Source organism: Lactuca virosa, chromosome 4, assembly GCF_052849685.1.
Source record: "Lactuca virosa cultivar CGN04683 chromosome 4, Lactuca_virosa_CGN04683_v6, whole genome shotgun sequence".
NCBI lineage: Eukaryota > Viridiplantae > Streptophyta > Magnoliopsida > Asterales > Asteraceae > Lactuca > Lactuca virosa.
The window spans coordinates 338422231-338443517 of NC_136429.1; the positions used below are offsets into that span (position 1 = coordinate 338422231).

The 21287-nt window shown below is 34.8% G+C and overlaps 2 protein-coding genes and 1 pseudogene across 2 annotated transcripts; 2 read left to right on the top strand and 1 right to left on the bottom strand.

Annotated features, from left to right (window-relative positions):
* The first annotated feature begins 2039 nt into the window (after positions 1-2039).
* Positions 2040-4021, top strand: LOC145168939 (mannan endo-1,4-beta-mannosidase 5-like). Its single transcript, XM_079087579.1, has 5 exons — positions 2040-2417; positions 2517-2711; positions 2843-2965; positions 3079-3281; positions 3399-4021. Exons 1-5 carry the CDS (start codon positions 2040-2042, stop codon positions 3919-3921), a joined length of 1422 nt encoding a protein of 473 aa, XP_078943705.1. The 3' UTR covers positions 3922-4021.
* Positions 4022-6538: 2517 nt separating this feature from the next.
* LOC145106173 (DNA mismatch repair protein MSH2-like) lies at positions 6539-17905 on the bottom strand (annotated as a pseudogene).
* Positions 17906-18082: 177 nt separating this feature from the next.
* Positions 18083-20064, top strand: LOC145168940 (mannan endo-1,4-beta-mannosidase 5-like). The gene is made up of 5 exons (XM_079087580.1): positions 18083-18460; positions 18560-18754; positions 18886-19008; positions 19122-19324; positions 19442-20064. The coding sequence occupies exons 1-5, from the start codon at positions 18083-18085 to the stop codon at positions 19962-19964; spliced, it is 1422 nt and encodes a 473-aa protein (XP_078943706.1). The 3' UTR covers positions 19965-20064.
* The last annotated feature ends 1223 nt before the right edge of the window (positions 20065-21287 follow it).

Here is a 21287-nt window from a genome sequence, read left to right on the forward strand (position 1 = left end):
AAATTTTTGCCGGTTTTCAGGATTTTTTCGTTTAAAAGAAAAATCTTGGGACTAAAGTGTAACTTTTCCGTAAATATCGAGATTTTTCTCGAGATTTCCCTTTTTGATATCCAAGCTTGAACAAAACACCAACAATATTAAACTTAAGTAAGTTTTCGTTCTCTGAATATCAATGTACTTCAATATCTACTTTAAAGTTAGATCCACAACCTCTACAAAGTATATACAAATACTTAAAATTTTTTGTTGTCACAACCACATTGTTTGTGTAAACCAGAGAAAAGGTGTTTATGAGGCTGAGCCTAATTCATTTGGTAAAAGAGAAAGTTGAGGTTATCAAAGAAATAGTATTGAGGGCCCAAAACCGTTAAATGAATTATGAAAATTTGAAGAATCGTCCGATGACATTTAAAGTAGGTGATCAAGTGTTTCGAAAGATGTCATTTTAGAGAGGAGTGATTAGTTTTGGGATGAGAGGAAAGTTGAACCTGGGATGTATTTGACCATTGAATGTTTTTGAAAGGATCGGAGAACAAGATTATTTATTTAGAGTTGCCATACAAACTAAATGAGATCCATAATGTACTTCATGTATGCTATTTACTCAAGTGGCTTGGCGTCAAGGTTTATTTTTTTTCATTGGCAGAAGTTATTATAGATGAGAACAAAGGCTTGTAGAAGAACACGACCGAGAAGATTGTAGATTGAAAGGTTAAGAAGCTAAGCAAAAAGATGACAAACATGATCATTGTGAAGAAGTGGAATCATTCTACGGGACCAAATCTCACATGAGAAATAAAAGAAAAATGAAGAAACGTTGCCTACAGTTATTCATGGACTCCAATGATTCCGATGACGAGATCATCCTAAGTGGGAGGTAACTACAACACCCTTTATTTTTGAAAAATTTCAGAAAATTATTATTAAAATAATTTAAAAAAATAAGGTTAAAATTGAGTTTTTTAAATAGTTAGTAAATTAAGAAGATTATGACTTTGGATGATATATTTGACCATAAGTGGTGAAGAAGGTAACGAGGGACTTAAAAATGTCACAATAACTAAATTTGTGTTAATTGGTCTTAACATGATATAAGGACTAAACAATTAGAAGTTTACGGAAATGGTGTTAGTTAAGCTTCTAGGTCAACATGTGGCTTAAATGAAAGGATTCTTAATCAGATATGTGATTTAGTTGTCAAAATACCTTAGGTATAAAAGTAACTATCTCTACTCTCCTTATTAGACGGTGTTTGATCGAACAGAAGGGGGCGAGAGGCTCAATATGGCGATTTACTAAGATCTAAGTCGAGGGTTCATCTAGTTAAGTAGATTTGGATTCGAACTTAAGGCACTTCATAAGTAATTAAAAAAGAATACCTTTTAAATGACGACACCAACCTAACATGCAAATTTTGGTTCAAGACGTCACCCATGTCAATTGGAAAACTCCACAAATGGAAATCCTACATGTTTGCATTTACTATTTTTGGTATTCAAAAATATAAAGAAAAAGGGAGTATCCATGTTGCATGCTTTTCTTCAACTGACGTTCTTTCACCATTTCAACCAACTAACAGACTATCAATCCTTCTAACCATAGTTTTTACGTTTCTGTCATTTGTTATAACGTATATATTTTCTATTGTAAGATATTGGAAACTCATAATTGTACCGAAAGAATCAAGCATATCTGTACAAAATAACTTTTTTTTACTTTTAGAATGTGGTAATTTACTTTCCTTAACCGTTATATATCAAATAAAACTGAAAAGAACGATATATACCAGAATTGGTTAACAAATCCACATCTATACATCCATATATACGATACAACAATGGTTCGTTACTTGCTTGTCCCATAAGTCATTTTCTTATTAATATTAATATTATAACCGCCGTAATGCCCATCTTGTAACACACGAAAACGAGGCTCAATTCCTGCTCTCTTGCCTTTCATCAAATATTTTTTCGATTTCTATATTTAGCAAACTTCTTTACCTACGACCCATTATATATGGCATCGTTTCCCAACAGCTTATGCATTCAGACCTTCGACCAACAATGGCTTCATTCATTAGAAATTCCCATCTTTCATGGAGCGCTCTTGTGGTTCTATACATGGCACTTCTTGTCTCTGTTTGTGAAGCTAGGGTTCACAGGGGTAAAGGAAGCGGCTTTGTTCGAACCAAAGGACCTAACTTTGTTCTCAATGGGTCCCCTTTTCTATTTAATGGTTTTAATGCGTATTGGATGATGAATGTAGCCACTGATCCAAGCGAGAGGATGAAAGTTACTCAAGTCCTACAAGATGCTGCAAATGCAGGTCTTTCTGTATGCCGAACATGGGCTTTTGCTGATGGTGGCGACAAAGCTCTCCAGATTTCACCAGGAGCGTACGACGAACGTGTTTTTCAGGTATCAACAAACACGTTTCTTAGCTAGTTTTGATCATGCTTTCCTTCATATTGTATATATGGTGTTCTTACATTAAACGTGGGTTTGGTTTGAGCGCAGGGACTAGATTTCGTCGTGGCAGAAGCAAGAAAATATGGTCTTCGGTTAATATTAAGTTTTGTTAACAATTACAAAGACTTTGGAGGGAGACAACAATACGTAAACTGGGCAAGAAGTTCTGGCATTCAGATCAACAGTGACGACGATTTCTATACCAACCCAATAGTAAAAGGGTATTATAAGAACCATGTCCAAGTAAGCCTTCAACAGCATCAATTGTTGAGAAAAAGTTGAAGAATCAACATCAATAATGTTTTATTTTTTATATATCGACCTAACTTGTGTTTTCATACCCAACTTATATGCATAACGATGACTGCATGCAGAGAGTTATAACAAGGGTGAATACTATCACCAGGGTCGCATATCGTGACGACACCACAATCATGGCATGGGAACTCATAAACGAGCCCCGCTGCCAGGCTGATTACTCTGGAAGAACAGTTAATGTAAGTGACTGCATGTAAAGATATAAATTACAAGAATCTTTAAACATTAATATATGTTATAAGGAATTGTAATTTATATATAAATTCTGACCACGACATACATTTCGTTGCAGGTTTGGGTTCAAGAAATGGCTTCGTTCGTCAAATCATTGGATAGACACCATCTATTGGAGGTTGGCATGGAAGGGTTTTATGGTGACACAATGCCTGAACGAAAGCAGATAAACCCCGGTTACCAAGTTGGAACTGATTTCATCAGCAATAATCTTGTTAGGGGAATCGATTTTGCCACCATACATGCATATCCTGATCAATGGTAATATTTTCAATAACATTAAACAAGAGCATTCATGATCTATAAATAGAAAAAAGCCATATATGCAACTAAAAGAGGGTATTTCAGGTAACTATTCATATTTTGGTTATGCTACAGGTTGTCTGGACAAAATGAAGAGTCACAAATGGCATTTATGCAAAGATGGATGTGGAGTCATTACCAGGATTCAAAAACTATCCTTAAGAAACCACTTGTGATTGCTGAATTTGGGAAGTCTAGCAAAGATCCAGAATATAACATTAACAAAAGGGACTCGTACTTGAATGCTGTTTATAGAAACATTTATATGATGGCCAGAACTGGAGGAACTGTTGGTGGTGGTTTAGTGTGGCAGCTTATGGCGGATGGAATGGGTTCTTACTGCGATGGATATGAAATAACCTTGTCAGAAAATCCATCAACAAGCAACATCATTTCTCAGCAATCTCAAGCCATGAGCACGTTGTCTCATTTGCTAAGAATTGCATCTGAAAATGTTCCTTCCGGCAAAAATCATAAACTCCAACTTGATCATATTAAAGGTCGTTCCTCTAAGACAAACCATCATGGTCCCTCTAAGACAAACCATCATGGTCGTCCTCGTCATCACCATGCTCACAACCAAAAGCCACTGCCTTGACAATGTGCAGAATTGAAGGAGGGGATTAGAATCAAGATCCTCTTATATATTACTCAAAGTGTCAATTAATTTCTTGCGGCTTTATGGAAATTGTCAAATAGCCCGTTATTTATTGATTCAAATTAATTCTAATGAAATGCTTCTTTCTCGAAAGAGATAGTTCCACATGCATGGAAAGTCTTTGATCAACGCACACTCATGCGCATGTACGTAATTCGAATGAAAACTTTAAATATTCATTAACAAAATATAGTAACTGAAACCCTCACTTTTATAATGATTTACGGAAACAACATATAAAAAATAGGATACTAAAAAAAAATTGGAGAGCCCACACTTGTTGACGTCTTTGAGTTTTCTATAGACTGAATTGTCAATGCATGTTTTGAAAACTGGACCGACCGGTTCAAGCGGTTCAACCGGGAACCCCCATATATATACATATCCGGTTTAGGTGGAAAGACCTGTTGTTCAAAAACACGTAAAATATGTTCAGTAAACCGTTAAAGTTGTTCTATGACTAATTAATAATAACTAAAATTTATTTAAAAAATAAGTATTTTTCCTATTTTCTTAAAGAAATAAGAAAACAAGGCAACTAATAGTTAAATATGATGCTTCCCACCATTGACGTCATTCGCGCTTCACTTAACATCATCCCAAGTTTTATAGAATATTACGTTTGACAAACACTACTAGAAAAAGAGGCATTAGCGACGGAATTAGCAATGGAACGAATCCCTAGCTAATTAGCGACGGATTTACAAGGGGTCTACGATGGAAATCGTTTGTGGATATAAGGTATAGATTTTAGCCTGTTAGCAAGGGATTAGAAAGGGACTACTGACGGAATTAGAGACGGAATTAAACCTACGCTATTCCCTCGGTAATATCGGTCGCTGATTTTTGTTAATTCCCTCCCAAATATTTCGTTTCCCCCGTTCCTCCTCCCACTTATTTTCATCCCCCCATTCAAATCGACACTCACCAGTCACCTCTCATGCTTGGTTCTGAAATCCAATGCCCAAATCGGCACTCATCTCTCAAATCGACTTCCGATAATCGTCTTCTTTCCATTCCTGAAAATCGATTCCAACAGAAGAAACCCTAGCCAAAACCCTCAACATCATGACGGCGATTCCCGCTGATGACGTTTCACCCTAGTAAGTTTCTAAGTCTTTCGTTAATGTGTTGTTGATTCAACGGCTTCTCTCCTTTGAGTAAATATGTGGCTTCTTTTGTTCAGTTCCGACTTTCAGATCTAGAAAAAAACGAAGCAGAGAGAGAGAAACATGAAGACAAAAATAGCTGAGATATAACATCGCCGCCATTATTTCCGGAGCACAACCACCTCCAACATCGCTTTTCCAACACCGTTCACATCAAATATTTGTGTTAATCTTTGATTTCCAGGTACATGATATATTTTGGTAACTAAATTTTATATCATTTGGTGTTACTCAGTTGATGTTTGTTTGTCCCCTGCCTCGTCAGAAACCCTTATCTAATTCTTAATTCTTTATTCTTTGTTATTCATAAGATTTACAGATCGGATGAGGGACGTGTGCAGGTACCATATTTGAACATTATGGTTCACATCTTTGTCTGCCTACTTTTGTTAAGGTTTCTTGTTATTGGTCATAGTTTTGTTTGACGATTTAATCTTAACAGATGTTGGTTGTTGCTTTTACTCATTTACCTTATATAATAATTTTTCATATATCTTTTGCTTTACATTTTTTGCAAAACTTTTTTGACCTTGTAGGCTAGCTTCAACAACTTAATAGCGTCTAGAGTGAAGGCAGTGCAGGCAAAAGGATCATGTTTAGAGCTTCTGGTTTTTACCTACATCGGTAAATATTTATTTATGTTAATGTAAAGATTGTTCTGATTTAGGTTGTTAGAAAAAGATGAAGAGAATGTCATATGGAATTAACTATAGTTACAAATGACAAGTTTCTTATTCTTTCTCTGAAAGTTCTCTTGTTCATGGTATTAAACTCACACTAAATGTCACACAAAATTTTGGTATGTTCCATTATGTTAATATGTTAAAAACTATTATCTGTGTCATCTCCCATTTATATTTTTTTTCAAAATATATTTGTTTAATTTTCAGCTTTAGATAGTACTTGGTATATAAAACTTCCTTGTATATAATATTTGACTAATGTATCTAACATTTGGTTAAGCCATGTATGTTTGTATTTTTATAAATATTTTTGAAAACTGAAACTCACCGATTCAATCGGTTGAACCGAAACCAGTCATAATACAACCGGTCAAAACAGGATTGCTTGGTCAAAAACAGGTAAAACTAGTGTCGTACCCGTCCGGTGGACAGGTTGATAAATGTATAAACAATATATTGATTTATCTTATTTTTATAGGATGACAAATGTATAAACAATATATTGATTTATCTTATTTTTATAGCATATTTCTTTCATTTGTTCCTATATTAGCTATGTACATGACAAATCTATCCAATTATCTTTCTATATCTTGAAATAATATCTATAATTGTGTTGCATACATAACATAAAATAAAGAACACGGTCAATTTAAGACTTAAAAATTGAAATATTATTCAATGTAGAGCTGAAAGTCAACATAGTTACACATAATCAGCAAATAGAGTGGCTGCTTTTATCATTTCAACCAAGTGCTCACAAATAGCCAAAGCCAAACCTGAAATTAATATTAATATTAATATATATAATATAAAATAAATCAATCAATAAGAATCAATCATTTATGAATTTATGCATAGAACTCTAGGAAAAAAACATGAAATGAAACTAACCAAATCCATCATAAGTTGAAGTTCCATGACCCAATTCATCGATAATAATTAGTGATTTGTCAGTTGCACCTTTTAAAATTGAAGCTGTTTCCAGCATTTCTTGCATAAAGGTAGAAACTCCATGTAACTGTGTATCACTGAATAAACAAAATATTTCAAAGATTCAGGGGCTGTGTCTTTTTTACTTAATGGGTTAAGCACTTAATCAGGATAATTATATATAGTTGTTTCTTTTTGACTTAATCTGGACAGAATGACTTTATATGTCAAGCCAAAAACCTATGTTAATGTATTCAGACATTAATCGGATCCTTTACCTATTTGCCTTAATTCTCTTTTCCTTTCAATTTCAACCACTTTGTTTTTTCAAATTAAAGGGTAAAATGGTCATTTAGTCTCATTCAGACTCGAAAAGAAACAGATTCTATGTCTACAACACTTTATCCAGAAAGAAATCATTACCCATACTGCCAGTTTACATATAATATTAAAAAAAACAGCCAATGAGCATAAAGATCCCTATTTATTTAACAATAAAATAATAAACAACTAAAATTTAATTTTATAAAAAAAGGTAATTTACCTGACAGTCACCAGCACCAACACGAGCAAAAATACAGTCACGGATAGAAATATAAGCTTTATCAAAAGGAACAAAACATCCAACTTGTGCCATAAGAATGTTCACACCAACCTTGTAAAAATAAACTACAAAAAATCATTATTTCAAATATATATATATATATATATATATATATATATATATATATATATATATATATATATATATATATATATATATATATATATATATATATATATATATATATATATATATCCAACCAAATAATAAAAACTAAATTCACTCAATGCCTACCTGACGTATAAATGTAGATTTTCCACCCATGTTGGGGCTCGTTATAATCTGAAACCAACTCTCTCCCCTCACCTAGTATTTTCCAAAAATAAAAATAATAAATCAGTCCCACTTTTTTTAAATAACCAGAAATATGCTCTAAATTGCAAGAGATCTTACAAGTTTGCAATCATTTGGTATAAAAGTCACCCAATCTTGAGCTTCCACACAAGGGTGTCTATTGTTTTCTAATATAATATCGTCTGTATCCTGTCAATGGAAAAATCGTAATTAAAACATATCCTTAAAAAAATTATCATCAACCACATAAAGAGAAAACAAAAAAGAGGAAATTCTAAAATTGTTACCGAAGGTGTGATTTCTGGTGTGGTATAAGGGGTGGGGCTGCTAGCTGCCAGGTCAGCAAAACTTAGCAAGACATCCAGCTCAGCAAGCAACATAGCCAAACCCTCAAACACCTGTATAAAAGGATTAGTTTATGACCATTTTGCCCATTACAGAAGGAAGATGATACAGTAAAGTGTAGCTATCTCAGAGAAAGTAGTTGTTGTTTCAACAACTCGGGTGACCAGTTCCTTCTGACAACTTTTATATTCTTCTAGAATCTTTTGGTATTCATCTCCTAATTTTTTTAATTTTGTATTTGTAAACTTTACACCATCTTTTCGGGTTTCAAGAACAGCAAATTGGGCAGCAAGCTTATTTCTCACTTTTGGTTCTTCCTTTTTTGTGATTTTAAAAACATGTCCAAATTGTGTGCCTTTATCCAGCTTTAAACCCTTGTCAAGAGCCAGATCAAGGTCATCACCTGTTTTTCTATGTAAATTGTGTATTTGTTGTTCTAGTGATTCTTGTTCGTCTTTTAGGGCTGATAATTGAGAGTCATAACCAGGTGAAATCATGTACTCTCCATTTTCAAGTTGATCAAGATCAACTGAAACTTCCACAAGACCAATGAACTTGTTTATGTGTTCATCATTAGTCTAAAAATTAAGGCGCTCCATGTATCTTTCCTTGATCAGTGATGCAAATTCACCATTGTACCCTTCCAGTGCACTTTTGATGTATGGAACTCTGATGCTTGACTGCATAAAGAAAAACAGTAAAACATATACTCATTATTCACAATTGTTACACAAACTAAAATGTGACTAATTTAGTTCAAGTTATTTCAATGTGTCTCAACTTATTTCATTACACCATCCAAAACTCAGCCCATGAAGCATGATCACAGTATTAAAAATTTATAAAGAGACTAAAATCTAAACACTAATCACCTGATAAAGCTTGACAACATGCAACAAACCAGCTCTTCTTTTCTGAATAATCGACATTAATCGCTCAATTCATCCCGGCAGCACAAAAATGTATAGGGACCTAAAACCCTACTACTGGTGGCCGACGATGAAGCTCGATGTTGCAAAGTATGTGGCCGAGTGTGTAACTTGTGCAAGAGTCAAGGCACAACATCAGAAACCATACGGGAGTTTAGAACCCTTACCTGTACCCATGGGTAAATGGGAAGGCATCACCATGGATTTTGTGACTAAACTGCCCAGGACGAAGAGCGGTCACGACATGATTTGGGTAGTCGTGGATCGTTTCACAAAGAGTGCACACTTCATAGCTAACAACGAAAGGTGGTCTATGGATAAGCTTGCAAATGCTTACGCGAAGGAGATAGTAAGACTTCACGGTGTTCCTCTAACGATTGTATCTGATCGTGATAGTCGTTTCACGTCGAGGTTTTGGAGGAGTCTACAAGAGGAATTGGGTACGAAGTTGTGTCTGAGTACAATTTACCATCCGCAGACTGATGGTCAGAGCAAAAGAACGATTCAAACATTGGAAGATACGCTGAGAGCATGTACCCTGGAGTTCCAAGGGAACTAGGATGAGCACTTACCTTTGGTAGAATTTTCCTACAACAACAGTTTCCACTCGAGCATCAAGATGGCACCCTATCAAGCTTTGTAAGGACAAAAGTGTCGTACGCCGTCTTGTTGGCTTGAGGCCGGAGAAAAGCAGTATATGGGCCCCGAGATAGTCCATGAGACTGCTGAGAAGTTGAAGGTGATCAGGGAAAGGATGTTAGCAGCTCAGGATCGTCAGAAGAGCTACGCTGACAAGAAAAGACGATCGATGACCTTCGAAGTTGGGGATTCGGTTTTGCTTAAAGTCTCACCGTGGAAGGGACTTATAAGATTCGTAAAACGAGGACAGTTGAGTCTAAGGTTTATTGGACCGTTCAAAGTTCTTCAGAAGATTGGGAACCAAGCTTACAAGCTCGAATTGCCTGAAGAACTAGATGGTATTCATAACACTTTCCATGTGTGTTATCTGAGGAAATTCACGGGAGAAGTTCCCGACATAATTCCAATCTCAGAATTAAGAATGGATGAGAACAAGAGGCTGATTGAAGAGCCCGAGGCAATTGTTGACCGTAAGACAACGAAGTTACGACGCAAGATGGTCGACTTAGTGCTAGTCCGTTGGAAACATTAGAATGGGCCGAATCTCACTTGGGAAACAAAGAGTGACATGATGAGTCGCTATCCGCATCTGTTTGCTGATGCATGATTCCGGGACGGAATCATCCTAAGAGGGAGATAATTGTAACGCCCGTGTTTCAGGGCTAAGCATTTTAGATGATGTAATAGTCTAGGTCAACTATTGTAACTCTTTTGAAGTAATAAAGATGAAATATTTGAGTATTATGTGAATTATGTGAATTTATATGCTTATTATTTATTTATAAATGTATAATTAATAAAGAATAAAAATAAGCGTCAAAATTAAAGTGTGAGATAAACCCGATATCTTTACATAAAGTTATAGTGTTCGAAACAAGGATTCCGGAGATATAATGAACACCGAAATCCGAGTTATAACGAAGAAGTTATGACCCATCGAAGTTTCGCGATGGAACCGGCACAATACCGGGAAGCGTAAATAGTGAATTTACGGTAGAGCGACTTTTAGCCTTAGCAATCTAAACGAAAGTTGTAGAATATGTTAAACCGAGAGCGTCCATAAAAAGAACACCCAAATCTGACTTCGTATGAGGAAATTATGATTTTTCGAAGTTTCGGCTTGACAGTGTACAGCCCGAAGTTCGAATATTAGATCGAGCGGTTTTTAGCCGACACAACCTAAACGAGAATCGAAGATCTCATTAATAGTAGCGTAACGATAAAAAGACGGACGAAAACGGACGTCGGATGAAGAAGTTATGAATTTTTAATAGACCAATCCTGTCTCAGCCTGTTAAAAATATAACTTTTAAAATAAAGTCAAAATTAGCCGACGGAGTCTAAACGAAAGTTGTAGAGTACGTTCCCGCCTACGCGTGGATATAAAGAACGTCGAAAACTGAGCTCGTATGCGAAAGTTATGATTTTTAGAAGTTAAGTGTGCAATTTGCGAAACTGTGATGACGTGGCAAGATCCTAGCCGTTGCTTGCTCCCCACGGTCTCGCTTCGGATAAAGGACACGTTGCCCCTTCGCTACGCCCCGCATCCGAAATTGGGTACGCTCGGCGTACTTGATCTTGTGCGGTCCGAGAGATGGCCACGTAGCCCCACCGAAGCCTCGCCACCTGTACCCTATCCGAAGTTACGCCCCGCGTAACTTGCTGAACGCGCAGCGTAGGTCCGAAGTCCAGCGCCTATAAATAGGCTGCGAAGGCTGCCGAGGAAATCACACCAATTCTCTTTCTCTCTCTAATTTCTTTCTCTCTCTAAGATCCCAAACCACCCCTAAACCCTAGGAAAAACCCCTAGCACCCAAAGGAAGCCCCGAGGCTCCCGGAGTCCCGAGAAAAAAAGGGTCTTTCGGTTCGCTGTAAGTGAGCTACGCCTATGAAAATTTTAATATAGCTTTTAAATAATTATAGTAATGTTATTAGGTCCTTAAAATAATTATTTGGGCTATTATTATGAGCTATATAGAGTGTTGTTTAACGCTTATATAATAATAATAATAGCTAGACTATTAATTAGTCGCGATTAACGTTAGACTAAACCCTAGTGGTATTGATACTAGGTTTTGTCGAGGGAAAATTATTTTGAGATAACGAAGCGCTGTTCAAGTGAAGAGTCACCACCTTTCAGGTGAGTGCATAGTTACTTTCATCTTACACATAGATATGAAGTATTTTATATAAATTACGTGCTACGTGTGCATATTATCTGTATACTTGCTATCTATGCTTGATGAACGATTTTATACACGTTTTAAATGATTTAAACTGTATACTTATTTTATATCTACAAAATGTGTTGGGTAAAACATGGGTAGATGTAATAGTTGCTGTGTGACAAAATAAAATAATGAGAGGCCTCGTTATAGATGTTATTGATGATCCAGTCATCTAGCGGAGTATAGATGACGACCATAGACTATTCTAGACAGTCCAGTGGAACGCTAGCAGGCTCGCAACCTGTAGGTGTTTATTTGAACTGTGTGTTTACCAACAGTACTCCATCCCCCACATGGTTGCCTTATTTGACATTAATTGCTGAGGAACCCCCGAAGCATGTGTTGTCACCCCGATGAAAGTCCTTAGACTAGGTCCCTTGTGTTAGATGTTTTAGGGACGTAAAGTGAGGATAACGGGAACGAGTAATCGGGTTTGTTTGGTTTGATAAAGTTGATAAACTTATTTATTGTGGGTTGAAAACCCTATGTGCTCACCAGGCTCGCAAGCCTGACCTACTCAGTTTCTTGTATTACAGGTAGTGGCGCATGAACATAGATGTTTGGATGAGAGATTAGGGATTATAGGCCTGTAAAATACGAAATAATGTAGTAAGGCTTATGTTGTACTGTTTATGATTTTGTTCTGTATCGAGCATGACATACCGAGTCTTTTAATGAAATACATTTCTTTGGAAATGCTTTTGATAAATCTTTATCATATTTTGTTTTGGGACAAATTCCGCAACACTTTTATTTAAAATGTTACTCTGATTTTTAAACAAGCATAAACAAAATCGGTCTTTTCTGGCCATGAAAATGGCGATTTCACACATACCTCGATGTTGGCTACCTATTTTTTACGATTTCGTGTAAAGAGAGAAAAAGTATGTCAATATCAGAATATGAAGATGGCTATTAACGGACACATAAAATCACTTTCCATTTAGCTGATAAATCTTGAAACTGTGATTATGTAAAAGAGATATTAGGGATTAAAAATCAAACAATAAATCGAAAAGAATGGGTGAAGAAGAGAGGAACGAAGCATTCAGGTCTTACCGTGGATTTCCTAATTTCTTATCTTTTCAGAAGTGTGTCAAAATGAAGAAAGGAAAGTAAAAACCAACATATTTTCACCTGCTTGATGTTATCAGTGAAAGAACATAAGATCTATGTACATAAGAGACACGAAAATTGACATAAAACCTTCCAGTTCTGACATCGTGATGTTGGTGTACTCGATCCGTGAAATCTGAAATCAAATAGGTTTGGTCCTGTTAATGAAAATATACACAGATAAAGAGAGATAGAAAGAGTAATCGGGTGTTTTACCTCAGTTTAGTCGAGATAGAGTAGCAGGGGGTCCATTATTGTGTTGGTGGTTCTGTGGTGGCAGGGGTAAACGGTGGTGGTGAGTGGTGTTAGGGTTTTCTGAATGAGAGAAGGAAGAAACGACAAATGATATCAGAGAAGGAGAAGAGTGCCTTATATAAGAGGAGGGATTGCCAGAATTGAAAGATTTTTGCCACGATCTCGGGCTTCAAGAAGGCTTCATCAAAGATTAAAGGACTGGGTCAAAGTCGATAAGGAGATTTAGTTGATGTTGATCAGATTAGATTTCACAGCATAAAGTCATTATGCATGATGTAGTAATAGCTTGTACCTCTTAAAATTCAGCCTTTGACCAAATATGTATATTAAGGTATAATATATATATATATATATATATATATATATATATATATATATATATATATATATATATATATATATATATATATTCATTATGTCTGTATCAAGAAACTATCTGTTACGTTATTCATTAGTTTTAATTTAATATTTCATATAGTTTGGTTCCATTTGGAATGAAAAAGCTCCCTTAGAAGAAAAGGTGTTGGTTACGATTGTTGCTACATGGGCTAGAGAATTTTTGAATAACTATATGAATGATGTTCTTTAAAAGTGCATATAGGGTTAAGGTTAGTTGTTAATCTTTATAGCATCCTCCTTTTAGTTTAATTATTGTTTGTTAAAATTAACCGTGTTTTGAAATATTAGACAAAAAAATTGATTCTTTGTTATGTTTGTTTTTCAATAAGAATGGAGGATAGTAACTACTCTTGATTATGGGACAATCCTACTTCGATGCGATAACAATTTCTTTTTTGATTTTTTTTTGTAAGTTTTATGTAGTAAGACATGACCAAATCAAAGAGTTTTTTTGTGACACACAAAGACGTTTATATCAGTTTATATCAATGACTAATGGTTGGTTATTTAACATGTCTACATTAACATACCTTCTTTATCATAACATATTTTTTTGTATTGAATATGTGTTTTGGATGTAAGTTTCAGTTGTATTGGTGGCTAATTTTAACATAATGTAATTTTGGATGTACGGTTTGTTAATTATTTTCATAAAAAACTATTATAAAAAAAATGAGCTTTCTTAAATGACCCGGTTATTAGAACGGAAGAGGTGCATAAGTGATTGTTATGTGACTCGGTTTTGAGTATCTGAGCCGGTTTAGTAGAACCGTGTCCAAATCTCCTTGTGTGGCCTGGTTTTGTGCTCTCTGATATAGTTATATGTCCCGTTTGTTAAAATAAAGCACGCCCTTTTAATACTAATAGAACCCGGTTTTGAAACCGGGTTTTATTGCCTTTTTCACATAGGACTCGCCGACAATAAGTCTCGGTTCAAAACCGGGTTATTTAACGAATATAACCGGGTCCTATAAATTTTTTTTTTGTAGTAGTGTCCGCTGCAAAATCTCTTGATTTTATGATTTTTGTTAGGGAAATTGTCAGAAAAATCCCAATATTTACGGAAAAGTTATACTTTAGTCCCAATATTTTTTTTTGAACACAAAAGTCATGAAAACCGACAAAAATTTACAGTTTGACAATTTTTGACCGGTTGAAACCGGTACCAAATTAATTTGGGACTATTTCGTAAACTAACTCAAAATATTGGGACTTTTCTATAAACAAAAATATTATGACTTTTCTGTAAACAAAAATATTAGGACTTTTCTGCAGACATAACCTTATTATTATTGTTGTTGTTGTTGTTGTTGTTGTTGTTGTTGTTGTTGTTGTTGTTGTTGTTGTTATTATTATTAAAAATATAAATAAGAATACTATTTTGTGAACTTGTATTATTAATATTGTTAATAAAACAAATAAACGCATTTAAATGAAAAAATAATGACATTGTTTAAGGGTGGAGGTGGAGGAGATGGTGATGCTTTTAGTATTGAAATCATGAATTTCTGCTTGTATATTTTTACTTTGTATATGGTCATTTCACATTTGTTTTTAGTGTTTTCAATTAAGAATATTAATACTTAACAATTTAAAAGAAGTTGCATATTTGTAAAATTCTTTATAAATAGTTTAAGGTAGAAGGATTTCTCACTTTGTATATAAAATTGTTTAAGGTAGAATGATTACTTTCCAAATCCAACAGATCCACTACAAACATCTACATAGATAGGTAGCCCATATCAAAATTCAAAAGTATTAATTACAACATCTTGTTTAATAAAAAGTAATAGGACATGTTTTTTGGATTAATACTTTTGAATTTTGATTAATACTTTTGAATTATTCCTATTACTTTTATTAAACAAGATATTGTAATTAACACTTTTGAATTTTGATATGGGCTACCTATGTAGATGTTTGTAGTGGATCTGTTGGATTTGGAAAGTAATTTTTCTACCTTAAACAATTTTATATACAAAGTGAGAAATCCTTCTACCTTAAACTATTTATAAACAATTGTATAAGTATGCAATTTCTTTTAAATTATTAAGTATTAATATTCTGAATTGAAAACACTAATAACAAATGAGAAATGACCATATACAAAGTAAAAATATACAAGCAGAAGTTCATGATTTCAATGCTAAAAGTATCACAATCTCCTCCACCTCCTCCACCTTCTCCCTTAAACAATGTCATTATGTTTTCATTTAAATGCATTTATATGTTTTATTAACAATATTAATAATACAAGTTCAAAAAATAGTATTCTTATTTATATTTTTAATAATAATAATAATAATAATAATAAGAGTTTTGTTTGCAGAAAAGTCATAATATTTTTGTTTACAGAAAAGTCTTAATATTTTTGTTTATAGAAAAGTCTCAATATTTTGGGTTAGTTTACGAAATAGTCCAAAATTAATTTGATACCGGTTTCAACCGGTCAAAAAGGGTCAAAGTGTAAATTTTTGCCGGTTTTCAGGATTTTTTCGTTTAAAAGAAAAATCTTGGGACTAAAGTGTAACTTTTCCGTAAATATCGAGATTTTTCTCGAGATTTCCCTTTTTGATATCCAAGCTTGAACAAAACACCAACAATATTAAACTTAAGTAAGTTTTCGTTCTCTGAATATCAATGTACTTCAATATCTACTTTAAAGTTAGATCCACAACCTCTACAAAGTATATACAAATACTTAAAATTTTTTGTTGTCACAACCACATTGTTTGTGTAAACCAGAGAAAAGGTGTTTATGAGGCTGAGCCTAATTCATTTGGTAAAAGAGAAAGTTGAGGTTATCAAAGAAATAGTATTGAGGGCCCAAAACCGTTAAATGAATTATGAAAATTTGAAGAATCGTCCGATGACATTTAAAGTAGGTGATCAAGTGTTTCGAAAGATGTCATTTTAGAGAGGAGTGATTAGTTTTGGGATGAGAGGAAAGTTGAACCTGGGATGTATTTGACCATTGAATGTTTTTGAAAGGATCGGAGAACAAGATTATTTATTTAGAGTTGCCATACAAACTAAATGAGATCCATAATGTACTTCATGTATGCTATTTACTCAAGTGGCTTGGCGTCAAGGTTTATTTTTTTTCATTGGCAGAAGTTATTATAGATGAGAACAAAGGCTTGTAGAAGAACACGACCGAGAAGATTGTAGATTGAAAGGTTAAGAAGCTAAGCAAAAAGATGACAAACATGATCATTGTGAAGAAGTGGAATCATTCTACGGGACCAAATCTCACATGAGAAATAAAAGAAAAATGAAGAAACGTTGCCTACAGTTATTCATGGACTCCAATGATTCCGATGACGAGATCATCCTAAGTGGGAGGTAACTACAACACCCTTTATTTTTGAAAAATTTCAGAAAATTATTATTAAAATAATTTAAAAAAATAAGGTTAAAATTGAGTTTTTTAAATAGTTAGTAAATTAAGAAGATTATGACTTTGGATGATATATTTGACCATAAGTGGTGAAGAAGGTAACGAGGGACTTAAAAATGTCACAATAACTAAATTTGTGTTAATTGGTCTTAACATGATATAAGGACTAAACAATTAGAAGTTTACGGAAATGGTGTTAGTTAAGCTTCTAGGTCAACATGTGGCTTAAATGAAAGGATTCTTAATCAGATATGTGATTTAGTTGTCAAAATACCTTAGGTATAAAAGTAACTATCTCTACTCTCCTTATTAGACGGTGTTTGATCGAACAGAAGGGGGCGAGAGGCTCAATATGGCGATTTACTAAGATCTAAGTCGAGGGTTCATCTAGTTAAGTAGATTTGGATTCGAACTTAAGGCACTTCATAAGTAATTAAAAAAGAATACCTTTTAAATGACGACACCAACCTAACATGCAAATTTTGGTTCAAGACGTCACCCATGTCAATTGGAAAACTCCACAAATGGAAATCCTACATGTTTGCATTTACTATTTTTGGTATTCAAAAATATAAAGAAAAAGGGAGTATCCATGTTGCATGCTTTTCTTCAACTGACGTTCTTTCACCATTTCAACCAACTAACAGACTATCAATCCTTCTAACCATAGTTTTTACGTTTCTGTCATTTGTTATAACGTATATATTTTCTATTGTAAGATATTGGAAACTCATAATTGTACCGAAAGAATCAAGCATATCTGTACAAAATAACTTTTTTTTACTTTTAGAATGTGGTAATTTACTTTCCTTAACCGTTATATATCAAATAAAACTGAAAAGAACGATATATACCAGAATTGGTTAACAAATCCACATCTATACATCCATATATACGATACAACAATGGTTCGTTACTTGCTTGTCCCATAAGTCATTTTCTTATTAATATTAATATTATAACCGCCGTAATGCCCATCTTGTAACACACGAAAACGAGGCTCAATTCCTGCTCTCTTGCCTTTCATCAAATATTTTTTCGATTTCTATATTTAGCAAACTTCTTTACCTACGACCCATTATATATGGCATCGTTTCCCAACAGCTTATGCATTCAGACCTTCGACCAACAATGGCTTCATTCATTAGAAATTCCCATCTTTCATGGAGCGCTCTTGTGGTTCTATACATGGCACTTCTTGTCTCTGTTTGTGAAGCTAGGGTTCACAGGGGTAAAGGAAGCGGCTTTGTTCGAACCAAAGGACCTAACTTTGTTCTCAATGGGTCCCCTTTTCTATTTAATGGTTTTAATGCGTATTGGATGATGAATGTAGCCACTGATCCAAGCGAGAGGATGAAAGTTACTCAAGTCCTACAAGATGCTGCAAATGCAGGTCTTTCTGTATGCCGAACATGGGCTTTTGCTGATGGTGGCGACAAAGCTCTCCAGATTTCACCAGGAGCGTACGACGAACGTGTTTTTCAGGTATCAACAAACACGTTTCTTAGCTAGTTTTGATCATGCTTTCCTTCATATTGTATATATGGTGTTCTTACATTAAACGTGGGTTTGGTTTGAGCGCAGGGACTAGATTTCGTCGTGGCAGAAGCAAGAAAATATGGTCTTCGGTTAATATTAAGTTTTGTTAACAATTACAAAGACTTTGGAGGGAGACAACAATACGTAAACTGGGCAAGAAGTTCTGGCATTCAGATCAACAGTGACGACGATTTCTATACCAACCCAATAGTAAAAGGGTATTATAAGAACCATGTCCAAGTAAGCCTTCAACAGCATCAATTGTTGAGAAAAAGTTGAAGAATCAACATCAATAATGTTTTATTTTTTATATATCGACCTAACTTGTGTTTTCATACCCAACTTATATGCATAACGATGACTGCATGCAGAGAGTTATAACAAGGGTGAATACTATCACCAGGGTCGCATATCGTGACGACACCACAATCATGGCATGGGAACTCATAAACGAGCCCCGCTGCCAGGCTGATTACTCTGGAAGAACAGTTAATGTAAGTGACTGCATGTAAAGATATAAATTACAAGAATCTTTAAACATTAATATATGTTATAAGGAATTGTAATTTATATATAAATTCTGACCACGACATACATTTCGTTGCAGGTTTGGGTTCAAGAAATGGCTTCGTTCGTCAAATCATTGGATAGACACCATCTATTGGAGGTTGGCATGGAAGGGTTTTATGGTGACACAATGCCTGAACGAAAGCAGATAAACCCCGGTTACCAAGTTGGAACTGATTTCATCAGCAATAATCTTGTTAGGGGAATCGATTTTGCCACCATACATGCATATCCTGATCAATGGTAATATTTTCAATAACATTAAACAAGAGCATTCATGATCTATAAATAGAAAAAAGCCATATATGCAACTAAAAGAGGGTATTTCAGGTAACTATTCATATTTTGGTTATGCTACAGGTTGTCTGGACAAAATGAAGAGTCACAAATGGCATTTATGCAAAGATGGATGTGGAGTCATTACCAGGATTCAAAAACTATCCTTAAGAAACCACTTGTGATTGCTGAATTTGGGAAGTCTAGCAAAGATCCAGAATATAACATTAACAAAAGGGACTCGTACTTGAATGCTGTTTATAGAAACATTTATATGATGGCCAGAACTGGAGGAACTGTTGGTGGTGGTTTAGTGTGGCAGCTTATGGCGGATGGAATGGGTTCTTACTGCGATGGATATGAAATAACCTTGTCAGAAAATCCATCAACAAGCAACATCATTTCTCAGCAATCTCAAGCCATGAGCACGTTGTCTCATTTGCTAAGAATTGCATCTGAAAATGTTCCTTCCGGCAAAAATCATAAACTCCAACTTGATCATATTAAAGGTCGTTCCTCTAAGACAAACCATCATGGTCCCTCTAAGACAAACCATCATGGTCGTCCTCGTCATCACCATGCTCACAACCAAAAGCCACTGCCTTGACAATGTGCAGAATTGAAGGAGGGGATTAGAATCAAGATCCTCTTATATATTACTCAAAGTGTCAATTAATTTCTTGCGGCTTTATGGAAATTGTCAAATAGCCCGTTATTTATTGATTCAAATTAATTCTAATGAAATGCTTCTTTCTCGAAAGAGATAGTTCCACATGCATGGAAAGTCTTTGATCAACGCACACTCATGCGCATGTACGTAATTCGAATGAAAACTTTAAATATTCATTAACAAAATATAGTAACTGAAACCCTCACTTTTATAATGATTTACGGAAACAACATATAAAAAATAGGATACTAAAAAAAAATTGGAGAGCCCACACTTGTTGACGTCTTTGAGTTTTCTATAGACTGAATTGTCAATGCATGTTTTGAAAACTGGACCGACCGGTTCAAGCGGTTCAACCGGGAACCCCCATATATATACATATCCGGTTTAGGTGGAAAGACCTGTTGTTCAAAAACACGTAAAATATGTTCAGTAAACCGTTAAAGTTGTTCTATGACTAATTAATAATAACTAAAATTTATTTAAAAAATAAGTATTTTTCCTATTTTCTTAAAGAAATAAGAAAACAAGGCAACTAATAGTTAAATATGATGCTTCCCACCATTGACGTCATTCGCGCTTCACTTAACATCATCCCAAGTTTTATAGAATATTACGTTTGACAAACACTACTAGAAAAAGAGGCATTAGCGACGGAATTAGCAATGGAACGAATCCCTAGCTAATTAGCGACGGATTTACAAGGGGTCTACGATGGAAATCGTTTGTGGATATAAGGTATAGATTTTAGCCTGTTAGCAAGGGATTAGAAAGGGACTACTGACGGAATTAGAGACGGAATTAAACCTACGCTATTCCCTCGGTAATATCGGTCGCTGATTTTTGTTAATTCCCTCCCAAATATTTCGTTTCCCCCGTTCCTCCTCCCACTTATTTTCATCCCCCCATTCAAATCGACACTCACCAGTCACCTCTCATGCTTGGTTCTGAAATCCAATGCCCAAATCGGCACTCATCTCTCAAATCGACTTCCGATAATCGTCTTCTTTCCATTCCTGAAAATCGATTCCAACAGAAGAAACCCTAGCCAAAACCCTCAACATCATGACGGCGATTCCCGCTGATGACGTTTCACCCTAGTAAGTTTCTAAGTCTTTCGTTAATGTGTTGTTGATTCAACGGCTTCTCTCCTTTGAGTAAATATGTGGCTTCTTTTGTTCAGTTCCGACTTTCAGATCTAGAAAAAAACGAAGCAGAGAGAGAGAAACATGAAGACAAAAATAGCTGAGATATAACATC

Coding starts and splice junctions, on each gene's coding strand:
- LOC145168940 (XM_079087580.1), top strand. CDS start 18,083: ATGCATTCAGACCTTCGACCAACAATGGCTTCATTCATTAGAAATTCC. Junction 18,461..18,559: donor ACGACGAACGTGTTTTTCAG/GTATCAACAAAC, acceptor GTTTGAGCGCAG/GGACTAGATTTCGTCGTGGC. Junction 19,325..19,441: donor CATGCATATCCTGATCAATG/GTAATATTTTCA, acceptor GTTATGCTACAG/GTTGTCTGGACAAAATGAAG.
- LOC145168939 (XM_079087579.1), top strand. CDS start 2,040: ATGCATTCAGACCTTCGACCAACAATGGCTTCATTCATTAGAAATTCC. Junction 2,966..3,078: donor ACTCTGGAAGAACAGTTAAT/GTAAGTGACTGC, acceptor ATTTCGTTGCAG/GTTTGGGTTCAAGAAATGGC. Junction 3,282..3,398: donor CATGCATATCCTGATCAATG/GTAATATTTTCA, acceptor GTTATGCTACAG/GTTGTCTGGACAAAATGAAG.